Raw genomic sequence first — 12,923 nt, 5'->3', positions numbered from 1 at the left:
GTACATTATAGAAGTTTTGTTGTGCTTAAAATGATACATGCATAAATAAAAAGAGATAGAGTTAAATATAAAAAAGCAAGCAAAAGATTATATATTTCAAAATGATTATACAGCACTTTTTATATTGTTTTTAAAAAATGAAAAGAATTTCTCACTGTGATTAGCACGTTTTTTTAGATTTCCCTTCAAACTTTTCTCTAGATGCGAAAGAAATATCTAAATCTAAGGAATTTGCAGCTTGTACCATTAACGCCAATTTTACAGCCGCTTCGGCTGCCTTGGAAAAATCATCTACAGAGATAACTTTCAACTGTGCTTCACGGATTAACTTTTTTGCTTCTTCTACATTAGTTCCCTATGTATATGTATAAAAAAGAAATAAAATTCTTAATAATGTTTTGTTTTCTCTATACATATTAATAAAGTACCTGCAATCTCACAACTATTGGAACTTTTAAACTTAAGTCTTTGGATGCGGAAATAATTCCTTGCGCGATTATATCGCATCTCATAATACCACCAAATATATTTACCAAAATTGCTTCTACCTGAAAATTCATAAGTATATATTTTATTAAATTTCTTAAATGAAAAATATTGCAGTCTCAATTTTATACAGTAATAAATACCTTCTGGTCAGAGACTATTATTTGAAAAGCCTCTTTTACGGTTTCTGCAGTGGCTGTACCACCTACATCTAAAAAGTTAGCTGGCATACCACCATTCAGTTTTATAATGTCCATGGTAGCCATGGCTAATCCAGCTCCATTCACCATACAGCCTATATTTCCATCTAGGGCTATATAGTTTAAATTAAATTTGGCTGCACGAACCTCATTAGGATCTAGTTGTGTTAAGTCCTGCAATGCAAATAATTCTTTTTGTCTGTATTCTGAACTGTCGTCGAAAGAACATTTACAATCTAAGGCGAAATCTGAAAATACATAACGTTTATGTCGTTGTCTGACAGGTATCTACACTTTAATAAAGTTAATTCAATACGATTTCTCTCACAACGTACAATCTCCGCAAATATCTAACGCAAATGGATTGATCTCAAGCAATAAAGCTTCCGTTTCAATAAATAACTCGTAGAGATTGCAGATAATCATCGAAGTGACATCTCTGCCCTCTCCCTCCATACCCAACTTATCCACAGCCTGTTTTACTTGTTCAACTGTTAAGCCTTTCATGATGTCAACTGGCATATATGATATAGCTTCCGGATTCGTGGCGGCAATATCTTCAATATTTACACCGCCTTGTTTAGATACAATTATAACAGGGCCCTGTAAATTACATGTTTTCTTTTGTAATCGATATAACAAATTCAATAACTATGTCAATAAAATTTAATGAAATATTAAAACTTACACCAAAGGTTCTCTCCAACATTACTGACATATAATATTCTTTGCGTGGAAACATCCGTGTCGTTACCATTACTGAATTACAAATTTTACCGGCAGCTCCAGTTTGTTTAGTTATTAACAATTTGCCTATCATACTGCTGGCCAGAGTTTTTGCTTGTTCAGGCCTAAAAATAATTTTTAATATTAAGTACAAATATAATTAAACTTTTGAAGCAATAAATTATTAATGAATGACTTTAATAAAGTATTTAAAGATATAAATTTGTTAAACTTACGTTTCACACATAACAACGCCATGGACATTGCTATCTTTAAAATGTCCTACTCCACGACCTCCAGCAAGAACTTGAGCTTTTAAAACAATGTCTTTTGTCTTTAGATCTGCAGCTATTTTAGCGACCTCATCTGGGGTTTTAGCTACTCCAAAAGGTGGAGTTGGAATTCCAGCATCTTTCAATAAAGTATATGCAACATGTTCATGTACTTGCATGTGTCGAACTTGTTGAACAGTGATAGAAGATCGAGTTAAAAACTGAAAAATAATTTCTTTGGTAATTGACATTTCTATTTGTTGACTATAATTATTTAAAAGCATGTATGTATCTACCTGTCTTCCTATTTTTTGAGCGCAAACTAACATAAGTGACGAGACTCCGGTAGACATATTATCCACAATTAATTTTAAGTAAATTTTATTAGTATATAAAAAATGTTAATTTAATATATTTTCACAGAATATTTTTAGATCTTTATGAAAGTGTGCGAATTAATGTTTTTTTTATATACACATAAAAATTTTTCGAAAAACCATTGTGTCTTGAACTTGCAACTTTGAATAAAATTGTTTGATGAAGTCAGTGCAGTTAAGTAGGCGGTGAACAAAGGACATTACGATACTGATAATTGCTCATATTTATAGTCGATACTAACATTGCATCTCACGTTATATACTACACAACAATATTTACACTTAAGAAATGTTTCAACAGTAAATTCACAATACACTCTTCATAAAAATTTATCAGTTCAATGAACATTAAGCTACTCAATATACAAAATCTGTAAATCTGTAATCTCAATATTTCAATGGGATAACAAGTTTCAATAAACAGTGAAATTAAGTAAAATATAAAAGGTCAATTTACATTGTACTTCTATGTATACTCTCATTATAATTTTCTTACAAGCATTTATAATTATTAAATAGGTATAACAAAGAAAAAGTTCATGCTACATTATAGACGTACGCTTCATTGGTATATCGTATTTTTTTTTTCTCCAAATGTGAATAATTCTTGTATTAATACACCATTTTACATAACAACCGCTTTGTAAATGAATTTATTCCCCAAATCAGACTTATAATTATTTTAGGAACTACGTCCTGAATGAAATTCCCACAACTTTTGTAATTCGAATGTAATTATACCGTTTAATCATATTGTTATCATTATACTTTGCCCTTAGATGCGCATGCTACTCTTATTGAGGCCACGTCTCTCTATAAAAACTTATTAACTCCAATAAAAAGTTTCTATATAGAAAACAACCATAGTCATTGCAACCTCGAAATATTTAAGTTCCAAGCAAAAATTCTGTGACGTATAAGAGAATGTAAAAAATAATACATTATTCTCTAAACAAAAAGTAAACATTTATTCTTAATAATCAAAATGATTCGTTCTTTTATAAAAAAAATTTACTACGAAATTTGCTCTTCATATATTACATTATCTTTTAAGCTTAAAAGAAATACAACTTTCTTTTAGAAACGTATAAGTAAAAAAAAAAAAAAGAGCTATTAAATGACATGGAAATAACCTTGGTGTCTGAAATTTTCGAAGTTATAAGGTAATGCCAGGAGTAGAAGATAATGCAATTATTAAATTTATTATAAATTGAATGCATCTAATATCTTCAAACATAAATGTTCTATATTCTAGAACTTAGGAATAATTTGTATGCTGCTTAGAGTAGAAATAAAAGAAGTTCAAGACTATTCGTTTAGATGAATTGCTTTTCATTTGATGCAACTTAAATATTAATGCAATTGATGATACAGAATTATTATATTCTGTATCTGTTTTAAGCATAAAATATCTGGCCTCAACAGTCTTATATTCTAAATACAAAACAAATTTTTTTTCTTCAGTTTAAAAACTAAATCTATCATTAAGTGTTCTTCCTGTAACGCCAAGATTTCCGGACAAGCTGTACATGACTTCGCTGAAAGTACGGTCATCAACATCGGCTCCTGCGTCTGATGATGGAGTGTTACGTGTACGAGAACGGGAACGTGACCTTGACCTTGAACGTTGTCGACCAAATATAGGCGATCGACCAACCTGAAAATATCATACCATATTTAAACTTTGTACACTCTGTCTAAACGGTGATCGTCCTCTTGGTAATGGACGCAGAGTGTTCACGGCATTTCCATTTCTACTTTGTGTGAGAGCAAGGGGGCGTTGATGGGTGCTAGGACTGTACTCATTTCCCAATGTACACATGAAGTTTACATTTGAGTTCGTATTTAATCGTGAAGAACTACAACATTGCATTATTTCAATTAAATCTAAATACTATATAATCGTAGAAATAAATTATATGAACGTATAGTTATTTAAAATTGTGAATCATTTCACGTAAAATATATTAAAAGTAAAAGAGTTTAAAAATAATTATTTGACTGAAAAGTACTCGAAAGAATTTATGATTTGTTTAGTAAGTTAATCGGAACGATCAATTATAAAACGTTTAAGCATACTTCATTCTCATTAATTTTTGTTCGTATTGCGCACGTCTTTGTGCGCGGGCAATTTGATCTGATCGTAATCCACCAGTAGTAAAACGTCGCTGAGACGTTAAAATTTGTTGCCTTCTTTCCGTGGACCTTTGTTGAAGTGACATCATTGATTTTCCAGCTTGTGGTACCTATAAAAAATAGCTGATTTAATTTCAAGTTGATCAACACCACAATTTATTGTTTATACAATATAAACTTACTCTGAATTGGTTTTGTAGAGATAATCTCTGATTCTGTCTTTGTAATAATAATTGTTTTGCTCTTTTAACACGATTTCTGTAAGCAATTTGAGCAGGGCTTTGATATCCCAATCTATTATGGACCGAAGTTGGGTCGCGTAAATTTGGTAGACTGTTCGTTCGTTTTAAAGGAGTTTTATTATTGGTGAAAAAGCCTCCTTGTGTAAAAGTCAAGTTTGTGCGACTTCTACTGCGGGTCAGACCAAATCTGTTGCCACGACCGCGGCGAACGTTAAAAGCTCCTCGTGTATTAGATTTCTGGTTCAATGTTAAATTACTTCGTGATCTAGTGAGACCACTGTTTTTCTTGTATCGTTTTCTCACAAAACCACCACGCACATTATTATTGTTGTTATTGTTATTATTATTCTGCCCAGTTTGCCACGTTTGCTCTTTTTTAGCAGTTCCAATGTTATTACGTTTTACTCTAGCACCTCTACCCCTTAGTCCACTTCGCCCTCGTGTACTTCCTCGTGTGCGTTTAGCACCAGCTTTTCCATTGGCAGTCCCAGCCTTTTTCTTTTTCTCCTTTTTCTCCATCTTTATGATTTCATCTTAAAAGGAAGAAAATTCGCAAGGTTTAGTGAGCGTACGGCCTTAGTAGTGCAGGAAGTTAATTTGTGTTAAGCTTTAATCTGGAATATGTGAGAAACTCCCTCTTGTATGGATGATGTTGAAGGGTAACTCAATATGGCTAATTCAGTTTCTATTTACTTCCTTTAAAGATATCAATCTTTTTCAATATTTTTTTAATTGTTTCCCTGATTTTCCTCCAATATGTATATGTATGTTCAAAATAATCTCACTGGATATGGTCTAGTTATATATATATCTATCAACATATTCGAATTTGATACATAGAAATTGTAACTTGGAACTCTTGTGTCTATTGCTCAGTCTTTAAGTTTACCCAACTATTTAAAAATGTTTTAAAATATGCTACTAAGTTTTTAATCATGGCATTAAATATAAGAAACAACAATAATAAAAATCATATATACTATTCTAAATTAAAAATAACAAAAGCATTGATACATTGCAACTCTGCTGATAAGAAATATTAATGTTTTAGAATACTACTATTCTGCATAAAATAGGTAAATAGATATGTAAGTATAAGTTTATTTAGACAGATGTTTTTTATGTACTTTTTCACAATATGTTATATTAGAATTCCAATTTAAATAAAAGGCTTCATTATGTTAAAAATAGATTATATGGTGCTACATAAAATTTTATTTGTTAGTTTAACTAATGATAAGAAATCTTCATGTGTATTACTCTCTTCATTTTCTTTCTTTTCACTTATTATTAATTAGTAATGATCTATCATCCTGGATATTAAACATTTTATTCTCTTTTGTTCAAATTTATGTACTTTTATATTTCATAGGCTTCTTCTTTAATGTTTTTCTCTCTTTGTGTAACTACGCTTTAATCTTCCAATGCTATTTCAATTTATTCATTATGTAGATTTTATGCACATTGCCTTACATATTGAAAGTTCTTCATACTTTTATAGTTTTTGTACTTATGTAAGATTCAATTCAACAGATTCTTCACAATTATTATACTTTAGTGTACTTCTATTTTTTCCTTTGATTCAATGCTTAACATCTCTTCACATAGCATTATTTTTAGATTAATTAAATTATCAACTTGGGTTGTTTTATCCTTTCATTTGAATTCCAACTTACTAAGAATGTGTTCTTCACTCTTTATTTCTGAAGAAAGAGACTATTCACATTGTTATTTATGTCACATTGGTATATTATATAAATATAATTGTATATTCAAAAAAATTATAACTGAATAGATATATCATTCAAGTAGGGCAATAGCAAAGCACTAGTTCTGATAGTTGCTGACATTCAGCAAAGGTAATATTTTTGTATTAAGTACTCTTCTGCTGTTTACAAAATTTCATCTTTTCAATTTCATATATTCATCTTTAAAATTCTTCATATTCAAGCAGTAAAATTTGCAGCATTGTTTTTCCATTGTTGTGTTGATTCTTGATAAAAGTTTGCAGATTATGTGAAAAATTCTTTCATTTGCTTGCATAAATGGCTTCAGAACATTGATCCAAATGATGAAAAATCAATTACTATTTCATTTAATAACTGATTCAGTTAATGTAGTTTTGTCCAATCATGGATGAGCCTTCTAGCAGTTTTGTGTACCCTTATTGTTTAAAGTATATATCTAGTTCAGCCTTTTACTTGTAATAGCTTGTCTAATGAAAAATATTATTCTTTTAATTTTAAGGAACATTTTATACTTCACAAAACGTTCACTTGTATTAAATATATATTTTTAAGTGGCAAATTAATTAAAGATAAATTATTCTGGGTTATAGATCTGACCATTTTCGTTCGTGATTTAATGAAATTTTTAAACTCAACGGTGAATATTATTTTTCGTAAGTACTTCGTGTCATGGAACGCGTTAGTAATTGAAAATAAAATCGATTCAAAAAATTTCTGCGTTTTTGTTTTTTTTTTTTTTTTTTTTTCTATTTCACGTACAGTGTAGCGTTTGAGGTCCATCGGATGAACGAAGAGAAACTCGAGGAACATGATAGCAGAGATAAAAATACAACTAAAGTTACGCAAACGTATATCCCACGCAATGAGAAAGTTGACTTCTTTTCGTGAAGCATGAGTCACACAACTTCGCTTGCGTTATGATCCAAAAGAGTGTCCCGTTCATGTTCGTCAATTTTCCATTCAACAAAGTGTCGTTTTATCATCAAAAGAAATCCCTTTCCACCAATCCTACGTAAATCATTGTATTTTTCCCAGAACGCATGTAATCCTTCGTGGTGGCGGCTACACTTTTTCTTCTTTGTCACTATTACTCGTTAGATAGTCGAAACTTCTATCTATTCTGTTCCTACTGCGTGTACAAGGTCGAATTGAATGGTTCATTTAAGGATCCGAAATGCGTATATCGTCGTATTGGTCAGTCGACCATCACAAATTGCGAAGACTTTTTCTTCCAGCAATCGAAAAAACTTCACACATCCTCCCATAAGTAAACATTGATTAAATTGCGTCAGTCTTTGTTCAAGAATTAACTAGGGAGACGGAAGAATCCTGCATTAAAAGTAGGCTCATGGCTGACACGTACTTTTTTTTCCGAGATCTATCATTGGGCGTTAAACGAACGAAAATAAATGTGGATATCTACGTTGTATAATTTCATCGCCATTTTGAATTCGTGCAAAGGAAGAAACAGTAGCCGTACGCTCACCCAGGATTATCGGCAAAACTGCTATATTTTCGAGACTTTGGCCACTTACCAAGCGACATGTTCACTTTCGCGTCAATCTCAGACATTTTTTCGTTTTGTTTTCTGTCTTTCTTTTTTTTTATCGCGAAATACACGAGGACCGCGAATAAATCACTCGAATTATCTCCGTAACGTCACCACTGAACATACGCAAGAACACCACACGACGTACCAATCGCGAATGAACGTAAATGGCCAGTCGCAGGAAGTCATCGCCATGCCAAACCGGAAATTGCCGCTTCTTTTCATATAGCAGTTCGATACTATTGTGCCGCGAAAATTTTGAATTAACAAGAACACAGATTTTTGTAATTATATTGAATATAATTTTATTTTCTTGATATTTAGATGTAACTCAGTACTTAGTCTATAAATTTATGATTTAGATAATACATTAAGCTATGTACACTAATAAATATCATTTTCTGTGTTATTTAAATATAAATAAACCAATATGTCGTGGGTGCATTCGCTAAATATATGTATTTACGTACATAACCTTCGTTAGTAATTAATTGATATACTCATTTATCATACATAAACCTTTTTATTAACAAAAACATTTTATAATTATACTTACAATATCACGTATTTAGTGGCAATTTATATTAAATGTTTTAATATACTAATGGTTAAAATACATTTATGTATACATTTCTGTGTTACTGTAAAAGTTTAAACAATAAACCTGAAAATGGATGAAATAATAATACGTAAAGCGAAACGTGAAGATTGCAGAGCTATTAAAAATCTAATACAGGTAACTATAACATGAAACTATTTATTTCCAATTTGCCATAATGAATTATAAAGATGATACTTTTATCTTATTGTTACATTCTTTTAGGAATTAGCTGACTGTGAGCGTATGCCAAATGGACCAAAAATTGATCATACTGGTAAAAATTTACATCATTTAAATATATCACTTAGTATAAATTATTTCTTGTTAAGAATGTTAATTTAATACACATATACAATATTTATAGTTTTAGAAACAGATGGATTTGATACAGAACATCCCTTGTTTATATGCTATGTAGCAGAGATTGATAAAAATGTAATAGGATATGCAATTTCATACTACACGTATTCAACATGGTGTGGGAAAGCCATGTATTTAGAAGATATATATGTAACACCTAAATATCGAGGGAAACATATTGGTAGTAAATTATTAAAAGCTGTTGCTAAAGTATGTTCTCTACAATATATAAATATTAAAATTAAATGTCTAATAATATTAGAGAATATAGTTCTTATGTATTTTGCAGGAAGCAACAGACAGTAATTGCTGCAGATTAGATTTTTCAGTTCTTGAGTGGAACCCTGCACAAGATTTTTATAAAAGCAAGGGAGCAGCTAATTTGACAATAGAAGAAGGATGGCATCATTACCGTTTTTCCGATAAAACTTTAAAAATTTTAGCTACAAATGCATAAATATTATTGTTGTACAAATAAAATTATTTTCATAACAAATTGCAAGTTTTGTTTTAATATATTTTATATGTGGTAACCCTGTATGTATTCAATTGTTAAGAAACAGTAGAAATAAAGAAGATTTCAAAGGTTTTATTAAGATAAATGATTACAAGGATAAGTAACTAATAGTTTAAACAGAAAAATGGATGAAAAGAAGGTAAAATTATATTTTAGTTTTGGTTCATCATTTTTATGGAAAATAAGACTGATATTATTGATATATAATTTAGCAATTCATCTTGTATTACTCTAATTACAGTTTTCATATTTATTTTCTTCCACTGAACCATTGCTTACACCAAATGTATCTGGTAGAATTTTCATCCCAGAAGAACAATTACAAAAACATTATGTTGAAATTGTTGATGATGATGGTTTAAATTTGTTATCACATAGTGACATGAGCTGGGGATCTTTGGAAGATAGATATGTGCCATTTGAAATTCAGTCTGAAGAAGATTCCTCATCAATTACTTCAACTTCTTCTACTTCAAGTGTAACATTTATTAAATATGATTTTAATCTCATTTTATAACATAATTAAATATTTTTAATTTATTTGTTTCTGCAGTCTAATCTTTCATTTTCATTACTTGATCAAGTGCCACTTTCAATTGATCATGATATATTAGAATGTGCAACTTCAAGCAGTTGGAGTAGTTATGCTTTAGATATCAATTTGTGGAATGATGATAGAGCACCTGTTGTGAAATTAAGACACCTTAAAGAGATGTTATTTGATGATTTAGAATTTTGGGGCCTTTTTACAGATAGATTAATAGGAGTTGGAAAGTCATTTTTAACTAAATCACCTGAAAATGGTCTTTATATTCTAAGTAAATGTATTATGAGAAATATGGTGCGTTATTTTATATAAAAAAAAACATTGTTTTATTAAACAAACGTTATGAAAACATTTTTTTTACAGTCACTTTCAAATATTTCCCTATTAAAACATCATCGTTACTTACAATATATTGACCTTGCATACAATTATATTTCAAATTTATCACCTCTTGAAGGGATTCCCTACCTAATTTATTTAAATGTATCACATAATAGATTGGAAACTATTCTAAACTTTTCACCTCCTTGGTATTTAACATATGTAAATCTATCATATAATTACATATCAAATATGTGTGATATCAGTGACTTCTGGAGTATTGTTCATTTAGATTTATCACACAATGCAATTGAAAATATTTCTGGATTACAAAGTTTGAAGTTAGTATATTTCTTTGTACAATAGAATAAAGGAATGACTAAATTTATGTACTATATATTATATAATTAGGTACTTGAAGTATTTAAATTTATCATATAATTTAATTGAACATATTGAAAATTTGGATAAATTAAATATTCAAGAATTAAATTTAGAAGGTAATTGTATATTGTTTTAAGGTAACAGTCTTCATATAATTATAAATAAATTATAACTAATAATTAATGAGATAATTGAAATTTAAGAGTTTTGATTTGAAAGTTTAGGATGCATATAGTTTACGTGTGATAGATTTAAAGTTTAATAGAATCAATGATTTATTGGAATTATCAAACATCAAAGGTTTAATACATGAAATAGACCTTAGAGGTAATGGTTGTACAAAATGGCCCAATTATAAATCTGTACTCTTATTTTCCATGCCAAGCATATGTATTATTGATGGAATTGATGTATCTACTTCAGAAAAAGTATGTTATCAAAAATTAAAAATGACTGACTTAAGATACTAAACAATTTATGTAAACAGATTGCTGCTGTAACTTTATTTGCATCGCCAGTAAATTTAACAGCTGCTCGTACTATCACAAAACTTACTTTGTTAGAACAATTGAGCACACCTAAGATTGATTTACATGTTAGACCATATGATGAAACAAGCCCACCTTTGATAGTACTTACAGGCCCAAGTGCAGTGAAAAAATTATCCTTGGCTCTTCAGATTGCTCAAACATTACCAAAAAAAGTAATATTATAATTATTTCCTAACTCATTGAATTTAATTATTAATTTTTCATAGGTAAAATATTGTCAATGGTATACAACAAAAGAATCAGAACCCAATGAAACTGATTTTGAACCCTATATTTTTGTAAATAGAGAAGAATTTAATGATATGTCTCGCCATGGAGAATTTTTAGCAATTCAAGAAAGACTAGGAAATAGTTATGGATTTCGTTAGTTAGATATATAAAGTTTTCTGCAGCAATATTTCTTGAAATGCTTATTGATTATTTGTATTTATTTAGATCATAATCAAATTACTTCCTTAATATTGGAAAACAAAATTGGTATCACACAAGCAGACTTGCATGCAGCCATTCAAATAATTAAACGGTATTCTAATAGTAAAGCAGTTCTTGTGCTTACAAAAAGTGAACAAATTCATCGCGAGCGAGTGCAAGAAAAGTTTTACGTTTATACATATACGAAAAATAGCAAAAAATATGTTACAGAAAGTGAATTAAATTTTATTAAAGAAATTTTAAACGACGTATGAAAAAGTTTATATTTTATTTATTGTAATAATCATGGTAATATAACAATTGTTAGTAACACTTGATTATAGATTATAGAAAATGTTCAAACGTCTTCAATTGATGTGTTGGGTAAACAACATGATAATGCAACAATTGATATTGCACTTGAAAATAAAACATTATTTGATATTAAAACAGACAAAAGTGTAACAGAAATAGAGAAAGAAATATCAGATAACAAGTTTCAAAAACAAAAAATTAATTTACATACAAAAGATTATAGTACATTACAGGACCATAAAGGACTAAGAGTATTGAGTTTATGTAACATATAAAATATTAAGTACGTAATAGTAAATAATTGAGACTATTTACAGGTAATTTTAGATGAACATGCAAATATTATAATTGAGGATGAGCATTTGAAACGTAAAAGACATCAAGAAAAACTTCTACAACGTCGAGATACATTAGTGCGAGGAGCGGATTTTCCACTTATAGAAGAACTTAGTGAATCGGTATCTAGCGAAGAAATTTTAACAAAAAAAGTTGGTATTAAACAATTAATTTTCCGTTTCTATTGTTACTGATGCTATTTCTAGTCTATACATAAAATTACACAAATAAAACAATGCAAATTTACAATTTATTTTAAGTCAGAAGCAAAACAACCAGAACATATGAAAGATTTTTATACAGAAGTCATAATAAAATCAAGAAAAATATACTTAGATCAACATATGAATAAGCCAGGATTTTTTTCTTTAGTGGTAACATTTTTAAATGTTAAAAGTAAATGCAGAATATGAAATTCATAATTCTTATTCAATATAATGTTTTATTATTATTTTGCAGGTACTAACAGATAACTATTTTAAAGCATTTAACAAATTGATTAATTTTATTTATGAATTATATATAAATTATCCACTTGAGAAACCAAAATTTTCATCTGAACTTAATCATTTCTCTGATGTTGCTGTTCCAACAATGGTTAATTCTGTTGTTGATGAAATGATACAGTAAGTATTCATTTATTTCATATTGGTTATTATATTAAAGATTTTTTTATAAACAAATATGTAGATCTTTATCAACATCAATATTACAAAGAAAAACCTTGTTAAGAATGTATGGTGTTACTTCATGGAAAGAATTAGTTCCTAATCAAAGGATAGAAAATTCAATTAATATTGCTGATTAAATATGAGGTAAATGTTCAATTACAAAAGTATCTAAC

General features: G+C 29.2%; 4 protein-coding genes across 4 annotated transcripts; 2 read left to right on the top strand and 2 right to left on the bottom strand.

The window, feature by feature from the left end:
- Positions 1-160: 160 nt before the first annotated feature.
- Positions 161-2,037, bottom strand: LOC108575277 (succinyl-CoA ligase [ADP-forming] subunit beta, mitochondrial-like). The gene is made up of 6 exons (XM_017938033.1): positions 1,649-2,037; positions 1,375-1,537; positions 1,022-1,289; positions 630-934; positions 429-548; positions 161-355 (listed from the first exon to the last, which is right to left on the bottom strand). Exons 1-6 carry the CDS (start codon positions 2,035-2,037, stop codon positions 161-163), a joined length of 1,440 nt encoding a protein of 479 aa, XP_017793522.1.
- Positions 2,038-3,479: 1,442 nt separating this feature from the next.
- Positions 3,480-7,880, bottom strand: LOC108575293 (putative uncharacterized protein DDB_G0286901). The gene is given in 4 exon segments (XM_017938052.1): positions 3,480-3,920; positions 4,141-4,307; positions 4,380-4,972; positions 7,723-7,880. Coding segments are annotated over 4 exon segments (1,191 nt in total). The 5' UTR covers positions 7,760-7,880; the 3' UTR covers positions 3,480-3,526.
- Positions 7,881-8,328: 448 nt separating this feature from the next.
- LOC108575311 (diamine acetyltransferase 2) lies at positions 8,329-9,154 on the top strand. The gene is made up of 4 exons (XM_017938073.1): positions 8,329-8,472; positions 8,560-8,611; positions 8,702-8,907; positions 8,987-9,154. Exons 1-4 carry the CDS (start codon positions 8,407-8,409, stop codon positions 9,152-9,154), a joined length of 492 nt encoding a protein of 163 aa, XP_017793562.1. The 5' UTR covers positions 8,329-8,406.
- Positions 9,155-9,338: 184 nt separating this feature from the next.
- Positions 9,339-12,887, top strand: LOC108575276. The gene is made up of 12 exons (XM_017938032.1): positions 9,339-9,353; positions 9,456-9,692; positions 9,768-10,055; positions 10,691-10,894; positions 10,954-11,169; positions 11,224-11,380; positions 11,453-11,619; positions 11,773-11,994; positions 12,061-12,231; positions 12,340-12,453; positions 12,539-12,705; positions 12,770-12,887. The coding sequence occupies exons 1-12, from the start codon at positions 9,339-9,341 to the stop codon at positions 12,885-12,887; spliced, it is 2,076 nt and encodes a 691-aa protein (XP_017793521.1).
- Positions 12,888-12,923: the final 36 nt, after the last annotated feature.

Source organism: Habropoda laboriosa, unplaced genomic scaffold (genome assembly GCF_001263275.1).
Source record: "Habropoda laboriosa isolate 0110345459 unplaced genomic scaffold, ASM126327v1 scaffold244, whole genome shotgun sequence".
NCBI lineage: Eukaryota > Metazoa > Arthropoda > Insecta > Hymenoptera > Apidae > Habropoda > Habropoda laboriosa.
The sequence above is the reverse complement of the archived record's forward strand: the minus strand, read 5'-3'. Positions and strand labels throughout refer to the sequence as shown.

What these genes read in the sequence shown, in the direction of transcription:
- LOC108575277 (XM_017938033.1), bottom strand. Translation starts at nt 2,037, where the DNA reads ATGTCTACCGGAGTCTCGTCACTTATGTTAGTTTGCGCTCAAAAAATA. An exon ending in TGTTGGAGAGAACCTTTGGT is followed by an intron (nt 1,290 to 1,374) that starts GTAAGTTTTAAT and finishes TGTAATTTACAG; the next exon opens with GGCCCTGTTATAATTGTATC. An exon ending in CAATAGTTGTGAGATTGCAG is followed by an intron (nt 356 to 428) that starts GTACTTTATTAA and finishes ACATATACATAG; the next exon opens with GGAACTAATGTAGAAGAAGC.
- LOC108575311 (XM_017938073.1), top strand. Translation starts at nt 8,407, where the DNA reads ATGGATGAAATAATAATACGTAAAGCGAAACGTGAAGATTGCAGAGCT. An exon ending in CTATTAAAAATCTAATACAG is followed by an intron (nt 8,473 to 8,559) that starts GTAACTATAACA and finishes ACATTCTTTTAG; the next exon opens with GAATTAGCTGACTGTGAGCG. An exon ending in ACCAAAAATTGATCATACTG is followed by an intron (nt 8,612 to 8,701) that starts GTAAAAATTTAC and finishes CAATATTTATAG; the next exon opens with TTTTAGAAACAGATGGATTT.
- LOC108575276 (XM_017938032.1), top strand. An exon ending in CAACTTCTTCTACTTCAAGT is followed by an intron (nt 9,693 to 9,767) that starts GTAACATTTATT and finishes TTGTTTCTGCAG; the next exon opens with TCTAATCTTTCATTTTCATT. An exon ending in AGGAAATAGTTATGGATTTC is followed by an intron (nt 11,381 to 11,452) that starts GTTAGTTAGATA and finishes GTATTTATTTAG; the next exon opens with ATCATAATCAAATTACTTCC.